General features: G+C 42.3%; 1 protein-coding gene and 1 long non-coding RNA gene across 7 annotated transcripts in view; one reads left to right on the top strand and one right to left on the bottom strand.

Moving 5' to 3' along the window:
- The window catches only part of mcf2la (mcf.2 cell line derived transforming sequence-like a), a 62677-nt gene that overhangs the window by 10858 nt on the left and 30850 nt on the right, over positions 1 to 20969 (top strand). The window contains exon 1 of one of the 6 annotated variants that reach the window (XM_070544177.1): positions 8209 to 8458. The exons of the other annotated variants lie outside the window; for them this stretch is intronic. Within the exon in view, the coding sequence (XP_070400278.1) occupies positions 8386 to 8458 (73 nt within the window). The 5' untranslated portion in view covers positions 8209 to 8385. Of the gene's footprint in view, positions 1 to 8208; positions 8459 to 20969 lie in introns of those variants that run through there. 6 annotated transcript variants of the gene reach the window in all.
- On the bottom strand, positions 2803 to 10281 carry LOC129163903 (uncharacterized). The gene is made up of 3 exons (XR_008563716.2): positions 10166 to 10281; positions 9989 to 10092; positions 2803 to 2940 (listed from the first exon to the last, which is right to left on the bottom strand). It is a non-coding gene; the product is annotated as an uncharacterized lncRNA (long non-coding RNA).

Raw genomic sequence — 20969 nt, 5'->3', positions numbered from 1 at the left:
TTCCATCGGGGCAGAAAGGATCCACTTTAGCCATTCTTTGGGTTGAGAAAATGTTGACAAATTGCTTTCAGAGACAAGCTGACCAGATCTATGATGCCATAATCGAGCAGCCGAACCCATAATTCATGCTACTTTGTGGTCTCCTAAAGTGGCCCGGGAAAAACGCACCGTTACGTGAAACAGCTGCGCTCCCCGTCCCTAGAATTCCATAAACCACGGCATACCGTGAAAGAATAAAATGTAAATTTTATTAATGTCCATGGACACCTTTAGGTGCTGATCTGCTGAAATGGTCGTGATATGCTGACATCAGAAATGTCTGCTGGACCTCTATTGACCGATTCGGTGAATTAACCAGAATTCGAGTCGCTGCCATTACGACGGTAACAGTTCCCAGTCAGACAGCTGCAAGGGCTGTGCACGAAGCGGGCTTTAGAAAACAAGAAGCAGGAATTGGAAGTTTATTTTGTGAATAAGTCTAGGAAGGCTGAAATGACACCGTCATCAGATGACCGTCTGCACTTTGCACAGGAGCACTGTGGTGTGGCTCTCTCCATGCCACGCAGTCACACAACGACCTGGCAGACCCAGCCTCACTTTGACCTCCATTCAGGGACCTGCTGTTTTTCTCGTCATCGGATGCCAGCCGTTCAATAAAAGATTTTTGAATAGCATGTTGATAGCCTTCATCTGGAAGGTCAGCCCGAGGCAGCTTTAGTTATGGTGTCTCAAGGTGTTGTTCACAAGTGATTGATCGAGGACCGAAAGGCATTTGGATCAATGCAGTGTTCAGTGAACTTTACTGGTTTGTGATAAGAGTTGGGCCAAAGGAGTAATGTCCATATACATTCCTACTTTGAAGATATCACATGCTAATCAGAAATTAATTTCATCCATGAAGCTTAGGACTCTGATGGTTCACCTAAATAAAACCCCTAAGCAGCCTGCCCGTCCGCCCGAGGTCACAAACAGAACCACGGGTTATTTTAACAAATGCGTCCAGATCCTTTTTGAAAAACTGCATGCACGTGACGTGAAATACATCTCATGTTGTTTCTTGTGATGGTCAGCTGTTGGTGTCGTCCTGCGGTGTTTCCCTAAAACATCCGATGTGGCAGAATTGTTTCTTCCCCTTTGGAGGCTGACCTTCCTCTTTCATTGGTCATCTCATGATTCTTGAAATTTGTCTCCTCATTTATGAGAAAATCGTTCTTTCTCATTACATCTTTAAGTTACTGAGTGAATGACTTTTCCCTTTAAAAAATAACTAATTTCCTCATTTTCCCACATTTTCTATTGAGCAAAGAATGCACCAGTGTTTTAACTGACTACAGTGTTTGAACCCAAAATAAAGAAAGCTATAAAAAAGATTTGGCTGTATTTAATCCAATACATTTCTGTTCACAGTGCTCAATTAGAAGACTGTGACACTGATTTTGGCCAATATTGTGTTCACAGCTTCATGTTGGGCAGAAAGAGACATTGTTTAGAAATATGCTGCCGTGTTATATCAGAAGAGCATGTTGCTAATTAGTCTTATTGGGTTTTACCTAATCAAGGAGACCTCACCTCACCACACATCTAGATGCAACATAAGTAGATATATGTCATTTCTTTTGAAGTTTGTTTTAGTGGTGTAAAGAAAATTTTGGCTGGCTCAGCCATATTGTAAGGAGAAACTGTCTTTACTCAGTTATATTGTTAAGAAGACTCAAAGGTTGTTTTCATCGATAAACTGACGATAATATCTGTGTGTCTGTGTTTCAGTTCAATGAGGAAACCAGTTTGACAATTAAAGGTTTTAATTCTTCAAATTAAACTAATGATTTTGAAATTGACAAACAGGAAATAACAATCAACATTGGCAACTTGTGGGACAATCTTCAACAGTTGATATGCTGTTCTTGCTCAAATAGACCTTCTGTTGGTGAATGAAGATTGAGAGTAATAGGATGTGGTTATGGATGCGTGTGTGTGCAAAGTGTCGTGAGAATTGAACATGAGGTGAGATGAATGCGTGTGTGCATCTGATTTTGCTTCAGGAAGAAACAGGTGTCTGAGTGAAGTGATGGTTTGGATAAACTTAGGCCTTATCAGAGAACTGCATCAAATGCTAAACACCGTGCTCTGTCTCACCGAACTCTTGTGGACCCTCTTTCGGATCCGGGCCGTGGAGGATGTTATGGTTCATCCAGATGACACTGGTGGCTGACAGGAGAGACGTAGGTGTCGAACGGAACCGTTCCAGAGTTGCCCTCGGTACACGTTGATGGTAAAGCGTTTTGTCGATGCGCTTTCTTAAGTTAATTCACTCAGAAATCAAAAGACTCTGTAATGAGTCTGCGTTAGAAGTTGCGATTCAGCTATTCTGCCTGGTTTGGCAGGAACAGCGTGAGAGAGGGGGGGAAGAAACGAGCCAACCGGCTCCCCCCCCTTTCAGCGGTTGTTCACACGTCCTCTCTCTTTCGTTGTCAAGCACGAACTGAAATCATAAGACTGAAACTTACCAAAAACCTTTCTCTTCTCAAAGCAAACGTGTGCGTCAGCAAATGTGTTTTGGAGTTTAACTGTGAGAATCTGTGTGTGGGTGTGTGTGCTTGAGTGTGTGTGAAGGTCAGCAACAAACACTCTCAACATTATCTAATTATGGATTCATTAAATCTCTTATAATTACCCCAAAGCATAATAGTCATTCATTTGATTAAAACACATTTATAATGAGCAAATTGATGATTAAACTTTTAACATTCAAAACAAGAAAAGGAAGCTTAAACTTTATGTTTTGACTTGTTATGACTACTTGTCCATGAGAACTCCTTCTTCTGGTACCGCAGGTGGCAGATGTTATGGTTTCCTCCCAGACTCGCTGGCGTTCAGGTCTTAATCTGTGGGTGAAAGTTCTCAATGACCCAGCTTTGACCCAGCTGAGTCCAACACCACCTTTGTGAAAGAAAACCCATATTTCCTCACGTTACAGTGGAAATGTTTTAAACGTCACATCTGTAGTTGAATACATAAATAAACATTAGCTCTGATTGGAGTCAACAAGCTAATGGCTAAGCTAAACAAGGCTAGTCACAAAATAACTGTCTTAAAACTATTCTCAGCTCAGAATATACATTGGTAATACAAAACCTATTCTGGTAACTTATACTTTGTCATAGGTTTTACATTAAGTGGATATTTGGGCTCATATTATGACCAGAAGTGGTACAGCCTGCTAGTTAGCGCTGTTGCTAAATGCTGGTTCTCAGTCATCCAGGTCATGGTGATCCAAAGGGTTCAAATGAAAGCTTTAAACCTGATTCCTAAACAGTTTCAGTCTAGGTCACACCTCTGCATTTAATTAAAACAAGCATTCTAACACAATGGGCCCTAACAACATCAATGACTCCTCAGGGGGTAGGGAGGATGGGGTATTCACAGGTAGTTTCAGCTCGTTAAGAAACAGCAGACAGCTACAGTTTATAAGCAAGACTTTCCCCTTCTCCACTTAGAATTATCAAAGCTCCTCGGATGAAAAGCGAAATGTCATCACCGATACCGATACTGGTATCGGTAAAATTTCTTGGATATTGGTAAAAGTTAACCAATACCTAAACTCTAGGATTAGAAAAGCCTGACAGATCTACACTGTCACTTAAAAATCATGGACTCATCTTGACTCCCGATGGGGAAGCTAACCATTAGCATTAGCAACTCCACCACACAGCAGAACTCCTCCAGGCTTGTGTTAATTGTGGAGATAAAACATCAACATTGCAGAGCAAATGAGTCACGTTTCCATTAGCCAATCAGAGGAGAGATGTCCAAATATCAAGCAATAAGACTCCTAATCCCACCATCTGAAGCTACTTTCTCCCTCAGCTGACTCCTGCGTTCTCAAAAAGGCAGACTGGGGCTTTCCCCCTAGAGAACGACTTACACAACGTTCATTACTACTAGTGACCATTCTAAATGTTTTGAAAATATGAGTAAATTTAAGACGTTCTCACCTTCTCAGACTAGCTATTAGCATATCAATCTGGTCAGACTAATCTTTATTCTCCAAACTGAGGTTGTTCAAAGAGCTATCAGACAGGTAAGATCCTACCTGATCACCGAAGTGTCCCTTTTTCTTAGTAAGACAACTAAATTAATCTAGTTAAATACTGATTCTCAAGGTGTAATTTAGACACTAATTAACTTGAAGAGGAGGTCAGATCATACTTTATGTTGCTTAATCTCGATTAGCACCTCACGAAGAATAAACATTAGACACATTTCTTTAAAAAAATCTCCCAAAAATGTATTAATCATGATTTTTTTTGTCTAAGAATGCAGCTGAAAACGAGCCTTTAGAGCCAGGGGCGTGTCCAGGGAGTGGCCTGGGGTAGCACATGCCACCCTTGGAATCTGATTGGCCACCCCAAGTGCCACCACACTAATTTACCTTTAAATAGGCTTTTCATTGTCTACAAAAGGCTTGGGGGTAAAACAAAAAAGCACAACCATTGGTGCTACCCATACACAAAGTTGTGCTTCACCTGGGCCACCTCATTTTAAAAGATCAGGGGCCTCATTTATCAAGCTTGCTTATGCACAAAACGGGGTCGGAAAACTGCATAAGCAACTTTCCACCCAAACTTTGGGATTTGTGAAAGAAAACTTAGCGGAAAAATGTGCGCAACTTTAAGTTGACTAAGGACCTGGCTTACACACATGTTGGACATGGAGAGCACCTGTAGTGCTGCTGCTGAGAAGGATACAATTATGAAATCCTGCAGCATTATCACTTGTATTGCTTCGTTTTTACACAGAACAAGACCCCCCCCACACACACGCACGCACGCACGCACGGACACACACACACACACACACACACACACACACACACACACACACACACACACACAGCCTGAAGCCAGAATACGGAATGCAGAAATCAGCAGGGGGACAGATTGAGACAGAATGTCATGTGTCTGGGACCGTGTGTGTGTGTCCTGTCACAGTGACCCGATTGATGATGCGCCCTGGCTACTTGAACAAGGAAGATCTCTGTTTGGCTGACTGGTTAACGCGCGTGACTATCACCTGGTAGTCTGGGGATCGACTCCTGATTGGATCTTTTTTTTTATGTCCGCCACAGATCTCTCTGAAGAACTCAGCATTGACGGCTTCAGCAACGCTGTGCCACTCCGGATTTTCTCTTATTTGTTTTGCAAAAGCACTTCCTTTCATTTCTCCACCTCACCCACAAGTACCTGAATTTCTGCTTGTGAAATAGCGCTTCCTTGATCTGCGGTCGTGATCGAAATGCTGCAACAAGCCGGTTTATGTATTTGCATGAGATCCACAAGGCACTTTGCATGGACTATTTATGGCAGTAAGTGGTCGTGGTGAGGGCGGGATGGGACTAAAAAGCAGCTGAGAAACATTCTCGTTAGATTGCGTGCAGCTGTGCGTACTCCATGTTTGATAGATCACAAACCTACTTGGCGTAAGTACTTTTTTTTTTTTGCTGAGCTTAAGTACGGTTTTAATAAGGATTCTACACAATATTTGATAAATGAGACCCCTGGACATGCCACCGTTTAAAGCCAAATCGTAACATGATGATGAAGTGAACTAATTTAAATGAAAATGTCAGAATGAAGCTCTAAAAGTGTATTGTGCTCATTTAGGGGGGATCGGTTTCATCAGCGTCTCTTTGTGACCATTTAAAACTGCTGATGTTTTTATATAGACGGCATAAATATCTAGTCGTTTCAGCTGCTTTTTTGTTGAGTCGGTGTGAAATTTAAGGAGTCAAGCGGTCAAATGTGCTGAGGTGGAAACAGAAAATCACCCCATAATGACTCCATGCCATCATATCGTTCCATCTTTAAACTTTAAGATCCTTAGTTTTTAGTGAAGTGTCACTATTTCTGTGTCTAGAAAACAGCACCAAGTTATTGACCCTTTGGCCTAATGACACCTTTTGGTTCCCCTACTTGAGCTCTTGTTGAGTTCTGGCCTGTGAGTCATTTCTCAAGTGGCGTCTTCCTGTTTATTTATCCTGCAGGCCCATGTTGTTTGATGGTAGGGCGGAAAGAATCAGCAGTGTTTCTACTTCACAGACAATTTTCAAATGTAGCTGTGAGCATTTTCTACCTGCAGTCTGCATCACATCCGTCGTGGATGTAAACAGGTTTCCCTGTCCACGTACAAAAGTCTGCTTCGCATCCCATCAAGGCCTCTATACTGTTAAACACTGCCTAGTCCTCAAAAATATGTCATCACCTGAATTTATGATCTGATGCTGCAGCAGTTGGTGGCCTCAGCTCAGGTGCAAAACCACTGCTGCCACCATTTTGAATTTTTTTTAAATGTTATAAATAAGAACCCACTGGGTGGGACAATCCCCAGCAGTAGGTTTAATCTCTTTCAGACAGGAAGAGAATGTATTTACAGGAAGAAAACAGTTTTATAAAATGGTCAAGCATCTACTCTTAATTACAATTTTCTTGAGACGTGTCACTAAATCTTATTTTTCTACAAGTTAAAATTTTTGACAAAAATCAGATAAATTATACCTTTTTTGGGCTATTTGGTAAAAAAAACAACAACTTTAATTTAAGTATTTTTATTGGCTCCTATTGTTGTCTTTTAAAAAGAAAAGATTATTTAGCAAGCAATTATTTTCTTTTGTCATTAAAGAGGTCCTTCAGTCATATTTTTACACATTAGCAGTGGTCTCTAGTAGTGGTCTGGGGGAAAAAAAACTCTGGTGCGCCTGTTGGAGGATGTAGACTTCAGCTGGAGGAGAAAGTAGGATTTGGAGTCTTACTTCCTGATATCTGGACATCTCTCCTCTGATTGGCTAACAGCAACAGGACTCTACCACTGACTTTGTCTGCTCTGCAGCCTGGAGGAGTTCTGCTGTGTGGTGGAGTTGCTAACCGCCACCAGCAAGGTGGGTTTCGCGTCTTGCTGAAGGACACAACGGCTGCGACACACCGCGCTGGGCTCGAACCTGCAACCCTCCAGGCATGGGGAGGTCACTTCTCTACACGTTAGAAAGAGAGGAACAGTAGCTCACAGAAAACGTTTTTCTGATACTTTTAGTCTGATTAATATTCATTCTGAAATTAAATGTGTGAATTTGGGATTTGTTGGACTAGATTAAAATTCTAGAATTTAAAGAGCAAGTCACCCCCTACCAGAGTATTACTCCTCTCCCACTTCCTGTTTGAAAAATACAACAAATGCTGTTGCCTAGCAGACCGAGAGGGCGGAGCCGCTAACAAATGTGCACACACACACACAGGCTCACATTGACATTGTGACATCATATGGTACCAGCTAACGTTTAGGGTACCTCTTAGCCAACAGCGATGGCAGATTTAAATTCAAATGCAGTGCAGAGTTTTTACCTGACAACAGCAGAACACTGACAGTTTTAGGCAGAAAATTTAAATTTGAACTAAAATGCACTAAAGTGCAAAACTATTGACTACACGTGTCTGCAGCACGATTAGACACGCATTTATATAGTTTATCAGAAAAAAAAGTTGATTTGAGGGTGACTTGCTCTTTAATCAGGAAGAGGATCGACGTTTTCCTCCTCGGTTAAATGAAATATGCAGCTTTTCCCCTTCACTAAGTAACCTAAAGTAGTGTGAAAGCAGCTGCTTCTGCTGCAGGACAAATCTCCGGAGAAGGGAAGTGAGCGGAAACGGAAATCCTCTGGTTTTTCCTGTTAGAAAAGTTCATCTGAGTGATATTTCATATCATTATTTCATATTCTTCTCTTCAGTTCCTCTGACTTCTTTCATTTCTTGACAACATGATCTCAGACAAGAGATTCAGCTTTGAATTTAGGCTAAGCCAATCTCTTAATCTCACACAGACATCCCTAATCGAATTCTGCCTGTTTAGAATAAAGTTTATTTTTACAGAATTAGATGTTTCTCACTAGAAAATATAATTTTATGCGATAGTGTCTGATCAGGGACATGATCATCAGCTCCAGATGCGTGCTGGGTGTGCAGAAGCCGATTGAAACAGTGAAACGGCTATCCTGGAATAAGCCTTTGTTGCATTCGTGCGTCTGCACGTGTAAGCACGGATTATCCTCTTTGCCCCGGGCAGCAGAGGAGTCCTGGAGATAAAGATCTGATCAAAAATCATTTATAGAAATGTTTAGGTTGTTATTATTATTATTATCACACTTTACTGAAAAAGAAACTCAAAAAGTTGCTTCATTCTCTTAAAATGTCAGTGTTGGCCCACAGAAAGAGCATGCATTGTTTTCTTTCTTTTTGTATTTAGTGATCTGAAGTTCTGCTGTGATATTCAGCTGAATGTGGCACACTGGGTCCCTCTGCTGTCTTCAGCGGGAATTTGTTAGTGCTGACGTGCAGAATGAAGCAGAAGACAACCAGAAACTCGTTAACTCATGTGAACCCAGTAATGGATGTCAGAAACCTGCAGAAATGTAAGATTTTTCTTGTTAATTGATGTTGATTGATGAACCGGAATTGGCCAAAATCACTATCAAAGCTTTAGAAAAATTGGAAATCGGTATTGGCCTTCAAAAGTAGAATCGGGGCATTTTTTGCTTGATTTTTTTGCAGCTTTAACTGTGTTTTAGGAGATTAACGAGGGAAAGTGAACGATTATTTACGTCTATATTTTTACTGTCACTTTAAAATCAATAAGCTCCAACATATGAGAAAATATTTAGCCAAATGGAAGTCCTTTATTTACAGATAGTTATAAAAGATGCAGATGGGGTCATTTTTAATACTTAGTTTGGTTTAAATCATTCCAAATGCATGTTGTGTTGTCTGTGGAACAAGTGTGACATGTGAAACCAGAGGCGGACCATCTGAATCTCCACCCCTCCTCCTCCTGCTGGCTGGCAGGATATGTGTGTGTGTGAGAGAGGGAGAAAGTGTGTGTGTGTGTGTGGCTGTGCAGTGACAGCTCAATGAGCAGCTGAGGCCCTCGGCTGCAGCGGAATGGACTCCCTTAACTTCCACCGGGATGTTTTCTGACTCTTAGTGCTGCCGAATCTGTTTTAGCTGATTCTGTGTGTGTGTATGTGTGTGTGTGTGTGTGTGTGTGTGTGTGTGTGTGTGTGCGTGCGTGCGTGCGCTGTGGGCATGCATGCAGCTGCAAAACAATGGCTCTGAATCGAATGTCTCAACTGTGCCATGATATCACCAGGCTGTGGCTGCAGCTGAAGATGAGAACAGGTATTTAGTGATTTTGTTTCTCTGATAGCTGAAGCGTGTGAGACTTTAGCAGGTGTTAATATTTACATCCATGTGGTGCCGACTTTAACTACGTCTTTTAGAAGTTTGGACTATTCTGATGTATTATTCATGTCTTCTAATGTTTCCTAATACCTCCAGAGGCTGCAGTATTCATTAGCTGAAATTTAAAACGGCACCAAAGATGAGTTAGAGCTTCTGAATGGGGACGTTACAGCAGCTCGAGTCCAAGCCAGATGTAGGTTTTTAAAAATCAAGCAGAATCAGAAACATTTTCATCCGTTTAGAGCTTTTACTTTGAAAAATCTTTAAAGAAATGGAAGAATAGAAAATCTATTGACCCCCTGGTTGAAGGCATAAAACGACTGCAGAGAACAGCAGAAAACAAAGTTTGTACAAAAGTAAAAATGGCACCAAAATGAGAGGAGGGAAAAAAATCAGTCATCTTTAAAAAAAATTCTTTACAAAAAACAAATTTTCATTTCAGAAATATTAATTTAAAATGTTTACTTATATGTTTTTAATAATTGCTGGAGTCTATTTAATAAGCAATAAATAAATAAAATAAAAAAAAACTTCCAAAATGGAAAATGTTGCTATGTCAACTTTAATTATATTTTTCATGAACCCAATGTAGTTTCAAGCCCTTTTATTAATGTATTATGATATTTTCTCATTACTTGTGGTTTAAATATGGATAAAATAGACAATAAAAGAACTCATTTATGATTTCAAAAGAGAGATGTTACCCAGTTTTCCATCAGATTGGAGCTTATTGGTTGATTTATCAATGATGTTGTGTGGAAAAGTCCCCAAAGACATCAACAGCATCTCTAAAGTGGATTCACTAAACCTGAAATGAATCAGAATAATTGTGATAAACCACCAACTCTGACAAAGAAGTATAGATATACGATTTCCTGTACCTGTTACAGGAAGATGCTGTTCCCGCTGAAGGTGTCTGTGACCCGTCAGGGAGTTATTAAATCATGGAGTCGGAGCTTCGTCGGTACAGTACACACAGCAGCTCGCTGACGGCATGCTAATCACACTCAGCTCATTAACACACTGAGTGTGTTTCCACCCGTCGGTTGGGACTCAACCCACTTTTGAATGTTTGAACGTCAACATCTTGTCCTTTTTACCCCTTTTGGGTGAACTCCCTCTTTATTATTAGAGTGCTGGAGTCCACATAGAGTTAGTCCTGCTGTTCTTGGCTCTCTGGGAGGTGGGATGAGATCTGATGATCTGCAGAAACACAAAACACGATCTGTGATGTTCGGCTTTTTACAGACTCAAAATGAAAAGGTGATTCTCATTTTACAACATTTTTTTCAATGAAAATGACTCATTTGACAAAGAAGAGCAGATTTTGAGGAAACTTTACAATAACAAAAGATGGTTTTTTAAAACTTAATCTAGAGCCTTAAAGAGACAGTGTGTAGTTATTACCATTAACTCATTCGCTGCCAGCCGTTTCCTGATCGGTAAAGCCCATCGCTGCCAGCGTTTCTCACCGTTTTTACTGTTTTTTTTAAGAATCATAGAACGTTGCGCGCTAGGATGATGTCGACGCCAAAACAACCAAAAGAAAGCGGAGACTCACCTCTCACATCAGGAAGAATCCGCGTGTTTCGAGTGTTCTCCGTTCTTTCATAATCTGTTGTTGAATTGTGATTGGCAGAAGCTTTTCCGGTTTGCGCCTCACCTTTTTTTTTTTTACAGCAGCGGCCCAAAACGATCTCCTAACACATGGATTTTCTGCTTCCTGATCACGTGACGTATGACGTACGCGGAAGAAGATCGGCTTTAGAGCTGAGACGTTTGTTCTCACGGTGTGGACTTTAGTCGTCATTGGCAGTGAATGAGTTAATCTCTGAAAATATCCATCAAAATGTTGTTGAAAATGAACAAATTGATGTCCAGTTGTTGAAATATATTGGCAGCTTCGTGCCGTATAGCGTTAAAATCAGGTCAAAAGTACGTAGGGCGCGGGTCTGGCGTCTTTAGGGGACACCATGTTTCACCATTTTGGCAGTAAGAAACACAAATTTAATAACAAAACTGCTAAACTTTTTCCAAAACATGTAAAAGAACAGAATGGAAAAAGGGATGCAATGTATTTTGGTGGAGTAGTTTAACCGTAGTATGATGAAGTCATCAGCAGGCGCCGGACCTCGAACAGATCCGAGAACTACAGTGTCATAAAACTAGCATCGGCGTTGCGTTCGCTCGATGGGATTAACTCAAGGACCGCCGAGGTCGCATGCTTTCTGCTGCACAGGTGACAACATTTACCGTAATATATGTAAGATTTTGATACAATAATTTTAAAACAGGTGAATAAAAAGAATCATGGACTAAATTAACCTTGAATTTTTTGTTAAATCCAACCAATTTTGCATTATTATTTTGTTTTTAGTTTATTTTAGAGCAGGTTTTATTACATTTGAAGGCATTCTTTAGTATTTTGTCGACGAAATTGCGTTAAAAAATCTAAAATATATATCTAAAGACATCTCTCTACTCTAGCTTACAGAAAAATCAATCATAACATCATTGTGTAAAGAAAAATGTAGCGTTAGTGTTGCAGTTTTTTTTTATCCTAGCAGATGATGGTTTTCTGTCTGGACAAGTGGAAACACAGCCGTGGGATTATTTTCTTATTGGCTGCCTCCTTCTCTGTGTGTCATTTCCATCTTTTTATCCTCCTTCCTTTCATGTTCTTTGTTCGGTGTGGTGGAATAACTGGTGGCTTTGGCCAGAGGCAGACTAAAAAGGGCTGCTTTTCCTCTCAGCTGGGCTATTGCTGTCCTGTTTTTTTCCACTCTAATGACAGACGAAGAGGCGAACCTGTTTTTAAACCACAGAAATGCAGCACCAATCCACATGTGTTTTGTGGATTTGGAGAAGGCTTATGACCGTGTCCCCAGGGGCACCCTGTGGGGGACGCTCCAGGAGTATGGGGTGGGTGGCTTTCTGTAAAGGGCCATTCAGTCCCTTTACCAGAGGAGCGTGAGTTTGGTCCGCATAGCCGGTAGTAAGTCGAACCTGTTCCCGGTGAGGGTGGTCCTCCTAGCTTCATCCAGCTCTAACCTTCAGCTCTTGCTGGGTAGGTTCGCGGCCGAGTGTGAAGCGGCTAGGATGAGTATCAGCACCTCCAAATCTGAGACCATGGTTCTCGACCGGAAAAGGGTGGCTTGCCAACTCCGGGTCGGGAGAGAGGTCCTACCTCAAGTGGAGGAGTTTAAGTATCTCAGGGTCTTGTTCACGAGTGAGGGTAGGAGGGATCGGGAGATCGACAGGCAGATTGGTTCAGCGTCTGCAGTGATGCAATCACCAAACTACAAACACTTTGGTGGTTTTAATTCATGATCATCTGTCTCATGTGCTCAATGTCTTCTTTAAACCCGTTTTTCTTTATGATGTTCATTAAAATACAAAAATCCTAGCATCTGCGACTGCTTTTGATAGAAGAAAGAGACTTTGGGTAGCTTTTAGGTGTGTGAAATCAGTTTTATTTTCTAAGAATTAACAAAACGCGTGTAAGGTGAATGAAACTGAACAGAAACGTGTGTTTTATGACTGCAGGAAGTGCACATTATCATGTAGCAACAAGCTAATCGGCATCAGCAGACAATTAGAGACAGAAAATGATCTGATTTGTTTAATTACTTGATATAAAACTGAGAAAATGCCTGTTTAATTGATCATACGTGCAAAAAATTGCTGCTTTTGTCAACTCAGATGATTCAGTTTGCTAACTGGCCAATTCTACAAATGGTCTGAATGCGGTTTCGTTCTGTTGCTGGATGAACGAGGCTGGAGGGGAGTTGTGTTTGTTGTGACGGTGGGTCAGATTGTAGACAGAGGGACAGTAGTGTGTTGTTTATCCCTCATGATGATGCCACCGTCTATTTAGTAAATCAGGGCCTGGTGCCAGTGGCGCTCACAAAGTCATTGTTTTTTTCTATCAGTTCCTCGGCCTGCTTCAAGCCCGGATGACTTTATAAGAGGAAAGATGCTTTTGTGGAAAATCAGATTTAGAGAAATAAAACTGTAAAATAAACATAATTAAATGAATTTGTTCAGGATTTAAATGTTAAACAGAACATTTCCCAAATCTGTAATATTTAAAGAGCAAGTCACCCCCTACCAGATTCTTACTCAACTCCCACTTCCTGTTTAAAAAATGCAACAAATGCTGTTGCCTATCAGACCGAGAGGGCGGAGCCACTAACAAATACACACACACAGGCTCACAACGACATTGTGACATCATATGGTACCAGCTAACGTTCTAGGGTGCCTCTTAGCCAATAGCGATGGCAGATTTAAATTCAAATGCAGTGTAAAGTTTTTACCTGACAACAGCACAACACTGACAGTTTTAGGCAGAAAATTTAAATTTTTACTAAAATGCACTAAAGTGCAAAACTATTGACTCCACATGTCTGCAGCACGATTAGACTCGCATTTATATAGTTCATCAGAAAAAAAGTTGACTTGGGGGTGACTTGCTCTATAAGGAACGAGTGACTGCTGATTTGAACGATAAACTGAGCTGTGGTATGGACACACACACACACACACACACACACACACACACACACACACACACACACACACACACACACACACACACACACACATTCCAGACCTCTGTTAACCCTGTGACCCAGTTGTTGTTTTGGCCCAGTGTGAGTGTATATCAGCCGCTGGCCTGTGTGTGTGTGTGTGTGTGTGTGTGTGTGTGTGTGTGTGTGTGTGTGTGTGTGTGTGTGTGTGTGTGTGTGTGTGTGTGTGTGTGTGTGTGTGTGTGTGTGTGTGTGTGTGTGTGTGTGTGCTTTAAATGCCACACAGCAGTGACAGATGGAGCTTTGGTAAACCCTAACTATAATGCCAGATAATAGAGCTTGGATTTCCACACACAAGTGCGAACACACACTCGCAGACGGCTGCAGACTAGCTGGCGGATTGCTGCTTCTCTGCTTGCAAAACTCACAGCTGGCCATGTCTGTCGCCGTTTGACACCAGCAGGCCAAGTCACAGAAGCTTGTCTGAAGCTTGCATTTACCACTTCCTATGAAGCCTTTGAATTACAATGTTTGAATTTGTTTCCGATGTGTTTATTCTGGATTTCTAAGGTGACTTTAATGCCTTTCACCCTCATCTCCAGCCATGTCAGTCTTGTTTCTGTGTTGGTGTAGCTCTCAGCAGGCCTCTGCGTGTCCGTTCATGTGTTCAAGTGCACATCAGATGTCTGCAGCTTCCGCGGTTTTGAACTTTGACCGGCCAGCAGCGCTGTCGGCCATTAACAAGCCGAGAACAGCTGGCTGCTGTCTTTGAACTGACGATGTGTGTGTTTGGTGGTGATACCTGTAGGAACATGACTCTGACACAAAGGAAGAGGCTGTGTGAGGATAATGGACCCCGACAGCAATCTGCTTTTATAAAACTTGACAAGAAGTTTCCTTAAACCATTCAGGACTGACATGCTTTGCTTTTCAAATGGACCTAAAAAAGTTAAACATCGCAAAGAAGTGTGACCCAAGAAGGCCTGTGCACATAGAGAAATCCGGGTGGGGGTTGTAAAAGCGACAACCCCTACAATTATCATGCAGCTATGCATGAGGTCATACATGAGCTGAAACCTGGAAGAAAAAGCCTAAATAAACTCAGAAGTTTGGAAAAATAGACTAGATTATCATCTGCAAACATGGAAACATTCGGATTTTCCTTTTACAACAACACAGTTGGTGTATTTTAACTGGATTTTGTTTCTGTTTAGAAAGTGAGAATCTAAATTAGTCAGTCATACAGAAACAAAAAAGCAGATTAATTCATACAGTTTAGGAATATTTACTTTTAAATGTCAGTTTGGAAAGGTTATGAGCAATTATCCTCGTACTTGTTTCCTCTCTTTGGAGAAATGGTGTTTTTTTCTTAGCAGGATCAAGATAAAAGTTGATCATTTCCATCCCAAGTTAAAACAATCGCTGCTTTATAAAACCAAGTGTTCTTATTGATTTTAAGATAGACCTTTGGCCAAAGGTCACCGCGGTTCCACAGGAAATGCTACCGCTAGCTGCTAAACAAGCTAACTTTTTCATATTTCCACCGACCACTTCTAAGTCATTGTTGATTTGTAGCTTCTGTGTAGCTCATATGGTAAATGGCTTTGTAAAACCCCCAAAGGCCCTTTACAAAACATCCGGTCATTGACACACACACACACACACACACACACACACACACACACACACACACACACACACACACACACACACACACACACACACACAGACCAGTGGTGATGAGCTACAACATAGCCACAGCTGCCCTGGGACCTGCTGACAGAAGTAAGGCTGCCAAACACCAGTTCCTCCGACCACCACCAGCAGGCAGTGTCTTGCCCAAGGGCACAACTGTGACGTAGAAATATGAAGCTGCAAGCCTTGCCACTTCCTGTTCTAGCAGCAGAAGTTTAAAAGCAGACTGTTCCAGTTTACAGCTTTAATTTCTAATTTACTAACGTTTATTTTTAACTGTCTGTGTTATTTTAGGTGGTCCTTTTTGTTCAGTCCACACATTTCTTACAGTGTAACAGTTAAAACTATGCAGCCATAGAAGATCTAAATGCTGCAGGATTTGGAAGCTATCGTGTTGTGTTGCATCCGACCCCCGTCACCACGATGGATCACGTCCACCGTATCGGCTACCAGCAGGCTGACACATTAAATATGTAGGCCTGTTCAAAGAAACCCCGCCCTCCATCTCCTCTTGATGTGACCGGAGCACCTCCCCTCTCCTTTTCTCAGTTTTTCCTTCTGCATCATATTCGCCTCCTCCTCTTCCTCCTCACTATCCTTTCACCCCTTAAATCTGGAGCTTAGCCTCTTCAGCGTGCCAACAGAAGTTCAGCTGGAGACTCTGGAGAGGTTCAGGGGATCATTTCTGTTGCTGTGTGTTCAAATCAAGAACTGATGGATGCAAGTCGTCTCGTGTCTGCTACTTTTAGAGATCCTGAGGCTATTTAAAAATATGTATGTATGTGATCTCACTGCTAACTCCCCTAGAAAAGGATGAATGAACTGGTGAAGGGGGGTCAGGGCCTCAGGGAAGGGCACAAGGAGGCGGGGGCAAATTCCTTCTAGGCCCCCCATAATCACTATTTGTGTTTGGCAGCAATGCCCCACTTTTAGTGTGTGTGTGTGTGTGTGTGTGTGTGTGTGTGTGTGTGTGTGTGTGTGTGTGTGTGTGTGTGTGTGTGTGTGTGTGTGTGTGTGTGTGTGTGTGTGGGTTTGATGGGTAAAAGGGTTCACACACAGCCCGTAGTTTAATTTCATTCATTCCACTGAGGACAAAGGACAGTTTTAAAGTTGCAGCAGCAGTGAAAAGCTTCCTGACGCCTGAATGTCTGATAAATCTGCTCCATTCGGTCCTGCGACGCACAAACCAGCAGCACCAAGCAGCCTAACAGAAAGAAATTCAACCTTGTTTTTGATTAAATACAAGAAGTTCTGATTTAAAGGACACGTAAACAGCAAATGATCATGTTTTCTGTCTGTAAATGACGTAACTAACAATCGGATCCATAAAAAATATGACCCCAACCCTTTCAGGATCGATGTAGGATTTTCAGAAGTCCGTAAAAGCAAGTCTTACCCTGAACTGTGATATAATGTAGGAAATACGCTTTTGGTTTTTGCAATTTGATTTGATAGCCTGCAGCGTTCCACTTCCCTTGCACCGAACAGCTTACAACATAATACAGCTATTTTACCGGCTCCCCCCCATTCAGGAGCTTTTCAGACGCAAAATAAGAGAGAAAGCGTTCCGCACAGCTGGTCCCACAAGCTCTCAAAATCACGTGAGAATTACAACAGCACGCGTGATCTCAGAAGCATGTCTGCAAGAAAGATCTGGTTTATTTTCAGTTCTGTTTACCTCGGCTGCTGAGGTTTCACAGGAAATGATGTGCGTACTAGTTCAGCAACTGGAAAGCTGCCGGTGACTTTTACTTTGAAAGTTTACAGATGTTTTACGCTACATTTGTGCTTGACTTCCTGTCTGGCCTGATCTGAACTACAGAGTTTTAAATTTATTTAAAATAAAGACTCAAAACGTGAGCAGCTCATGCCTCTGGGACGAACGCGTCTAAAACTTTACGCTTCAACTATAATGGAGGTTTCTGTACGCTTCAGTGTGCTTCACGGCTGTTTTGCGAGGGCTTAGACATCCACTTACGTACAGATGTCAGTCACAGTATGTGCACCAACAACAGCTTAGCTGGACCAGATAGGATGGGTCCTTCAAAAGACACAGTCCCTGAATCGTGTTGCTGCTAAGATTTAACGCTTACGCTTGGGCAGTCGGTACACCTCTGTCCCGTACTGAACACAGATACGCGTTCTGTTACACTTTAGGTTATTAGTCCAATCCCATGTAGGTCTTTTACAAATCTGTCCACGACCAGTATTGAAAAGATCCTTAAAATATGTATTTAGTAGAAAGGACAATCTACAACTGACACTTGTTATATTATAGCTAATTAGTTTTTAAGCTCAAAGGTGGTTATTTATGGGTTTTCTTGCTTTAAGGGGCGATGGTGGCACAGGAGTTAAGTGCTCGCCCCATAATGAGAAGGTTGAAGGTTTGAGCCCCGCTCAGGCTGTCGTTGTGTCCTTAGGCAAGACACTTAACCCTCCTTGCCTGCTGCTGGTGGTCGGAGGGACCGGTGTGCGGCAGACTCGACTGTCAGTGCGCCACAGGGCAGCTGTAGGGTGTGAATGTGTGTGTGAATGGGTGAATCACTGATTGTGTTGTAAAGCGCCTTGGGGGGTTCCAGGACTGCAGAATACTCAAATACTGGCTATTAACCATTTTATCAGAGTTTTTAAATAATTCTCTTAGTGTGTCTTTCTCACAGTAATAGAAATATTATCCTTAGTCATAATGCACGTGTGTGTGTGTGTGCGTGCGCTTTCATGTTCGTGCATGTGTGTGTGCGCATGTGTGTGTGTGTGTGTGTGTCTGTGAGTATCGATGTGTATTTGTTTATTTGTGTATGCGCATGTGTGTGTGTGTTTGTGTGTGTGTATGTGTGTCTGTGAGTATCTATGTGTATTTGTTTATTTGTGTATGCGCATGTGTGTGTGTGTATGTGTGTCTGTGAGCATCTATGTGTGTTCGTTTATGTGTGTATGCGCATGTGCATGTGTGCGTGCATGCGTGTGTGTGTGTGTGTGTCTGTGAACATGTGTGTTCGTGCATGTGTGTGCGCATGTGTGTGTGTGTGTCTGTGAGCTTCTATGTGTGTTTGTTTATGTGTGTATGCGCATGTGCGTGTGTGCACGCCCCCCTGCCTGGTGGTCTTCAGATACCAGCCAATGTTGAACACAGAAGGGAAACGGGAACCGTTTACACTTTTACTGTTGTCTGTTTCTCTTTACCAAAAATTAAAGATTAGATATTGTGATTTTTTTAGATAATGTGAAAGACTAAGTCTAATAATAACCGTCAGCATCTTAAACAGTCTGAACGGTGTGTGTTCTTGTGTGCACTGGCGCTGTGGCCACAATCAGTGTTTTTTTTAATACTTTTTCCAAATTCATGGTGTGAAACTCCTTAATAATGTCCTGGTTGACCATGATATTTTGAACTTATCAGATGACTAAATGTCTTGCAAACAGCTGTTTGGTGCTTTACACACCACTAGAGTTACAGTATGAGTCACTGTCTGGCCTGTTGTACGCTGACACAACTAACGTACCATTATGGAAGATCTAAGCTCTTAATCTGATGGGTTTGTTCATCCTATGGATCACCGAGAGCCAACCACTATTTCTTAGGTGTGTTTGATGATGAAATAAGAAAATGTGGTGGAATCAAAAATGAAATCTTCCACCTACACGTAAACGGAGTTATTTGTCCATCAGTGGCTAATTTTTGCCCTTTAATTAAGCGATCGGTCTTAATCAGGTTGGATGGCATTATCTCACTGGACTAGTGAGAGAGCTTTGCACAGATATTAGGCTGCAGAAGTAGGAAGAGTAGGGCTGCGTTCCACTCCTGCCACATACTGCTCTGTAAAATTAAAACAAAATTTGCTGTAAATGGAATGCAGCCTGCCTTGATTCAAGTTAAAATGTGAAAAGGCTCTATTTCAGATTGCCATGCTGCCAACCCCACCCCAGAGAGGCTCTTTTGGACTCTGAAACTAAATTGAGTCTCCAAAATCAAGACTAATCAGGCCGGTTTTGTTTAATAACGGAGACACGGTGGACTTTTGCCCCGCCCACAGGCTTGGAGATGTGCTCATGACATCACAAAGAAAGAAAACAATCTTTTCTGTAGCGCCTCTCAAGATAAAAATCATGAGGTGCTTCACAAAAACAAAACACAAAAATTAAAGAAGAAAAAAATTTCTAAAATGATTAAAAGTGTGTTTAACTAGAGAAAGGGAGAGAGAGAATTAATAGGAAAGAGGGAAATCAGTGGATCCCGGGAAAGGTGGAATAAGAGCAGAATAAGGAGAAGGTGATGAAAGTCACACCAAAGCCTGAACAGGTGATTTTAAAGGAGACCACTGAGTCCACTGATCTCAGGCTCAGGGGGAGAGAGGTCCAGAGTCTGGGGGCCACAGCAGCAGATGATCTGTCACCTTTGACCTTTAGCCTGGTGCTGCACAACCAGTAGGCTTTGGTCACTGGACCTTAGGGACCTGCTGGAGGTGTAGGGACTGAGAAGATCACCAATGTTTGGTGGTGCTTGTCCATGTAAGGCCCTATAGACCTGGGGCCTCATTTATCAAGCTTGTGTGTCCAGGGAGTGGCCTGGGCTAGCACATGCCACCCCACTGAGACCCATTTAAAATGACTTGTCCACAAAAGGCTTGGGGGTGAAAACCCCAAACAGCAGGTGGCAGTATGCCTGTTTAACATCGGCTTCTAGCCCCGACCAACGGAATATTTCTGTATTATCATTAGTTTTTCATATTGACATTAATAGTATTTAGAGTCCCAGTCCCACCTGTACCGGGTCGGCCCGGGCCGGGTAGCGTAGGTTGTTTACATATCTGGGTGGCCTGGAATTTTCCCGGGCCAACCAAGGCTCATTCTCGGCCCTCTTCTCGAGGGGGTCTGCTTCAGGCCGACCAGGGCCAACACGCCCACTGCTGACAGCAAATTCACACCTTCCATTCGAGCAAGCCTCTGATTGGTGGGTATAGAATCAGCCCACATGGGCTTAAGGCAAGGATGTGTGGAATCAACCGGGCCAGGCTGGGGCCGACTGGGGCTACCCGGCCCGGGCCGACCCGGTACAGGTGGGAATGGCCCACTAGAGTCCCAGTCCCACTCTTCTCCACCCCAGTTGGTGGCATTAATGGACCAAGTAGTGTCTGGCTAATGACCACCAAACAGCTCAAAGACAAGGAAGATGATGATGATGAAGAAGAGTAGAGATAAAAAGGCGATGGCACAATGTGGAACACACTAAATCACTGGAATGCGAAGAAAAAGCAAAACCACTGGTGCCACCAATGCATTAACAAGTGCCCCACCAGGGCCACCCCATGGACATGCCACTGGATCAAAGTGTTTCTTTACTTTAGACCAGGACCAGCATGATTTAGTCTTTTCCCAGCTTCTCCACACCTGGTTTTACTCTGCAGGTGATTAACAGGCTTCTGGAGAGCTTGATGAGCTGTTTAACAGTGCCGGAGCA

Source organism: Nothobranchius furzeri, chromosome 14 (assembly GCF_043380555.1).
Source record: "Nothobranchius furzeri strain GRZ-AD chromosome 14, NfurGRZ-RIMD1, whole genome shotgun sequence".
Lineage (NCBI taxonomy): Eukaryota > Metazoa > Chordata > Actinopteri > Cyprinodontiformes > Nothobranchiidae > Nothobranchius > Nothobranchius furzeri.
This window is presented reverse-complemented; position numbering and strand designations above follow the sequence as displayed.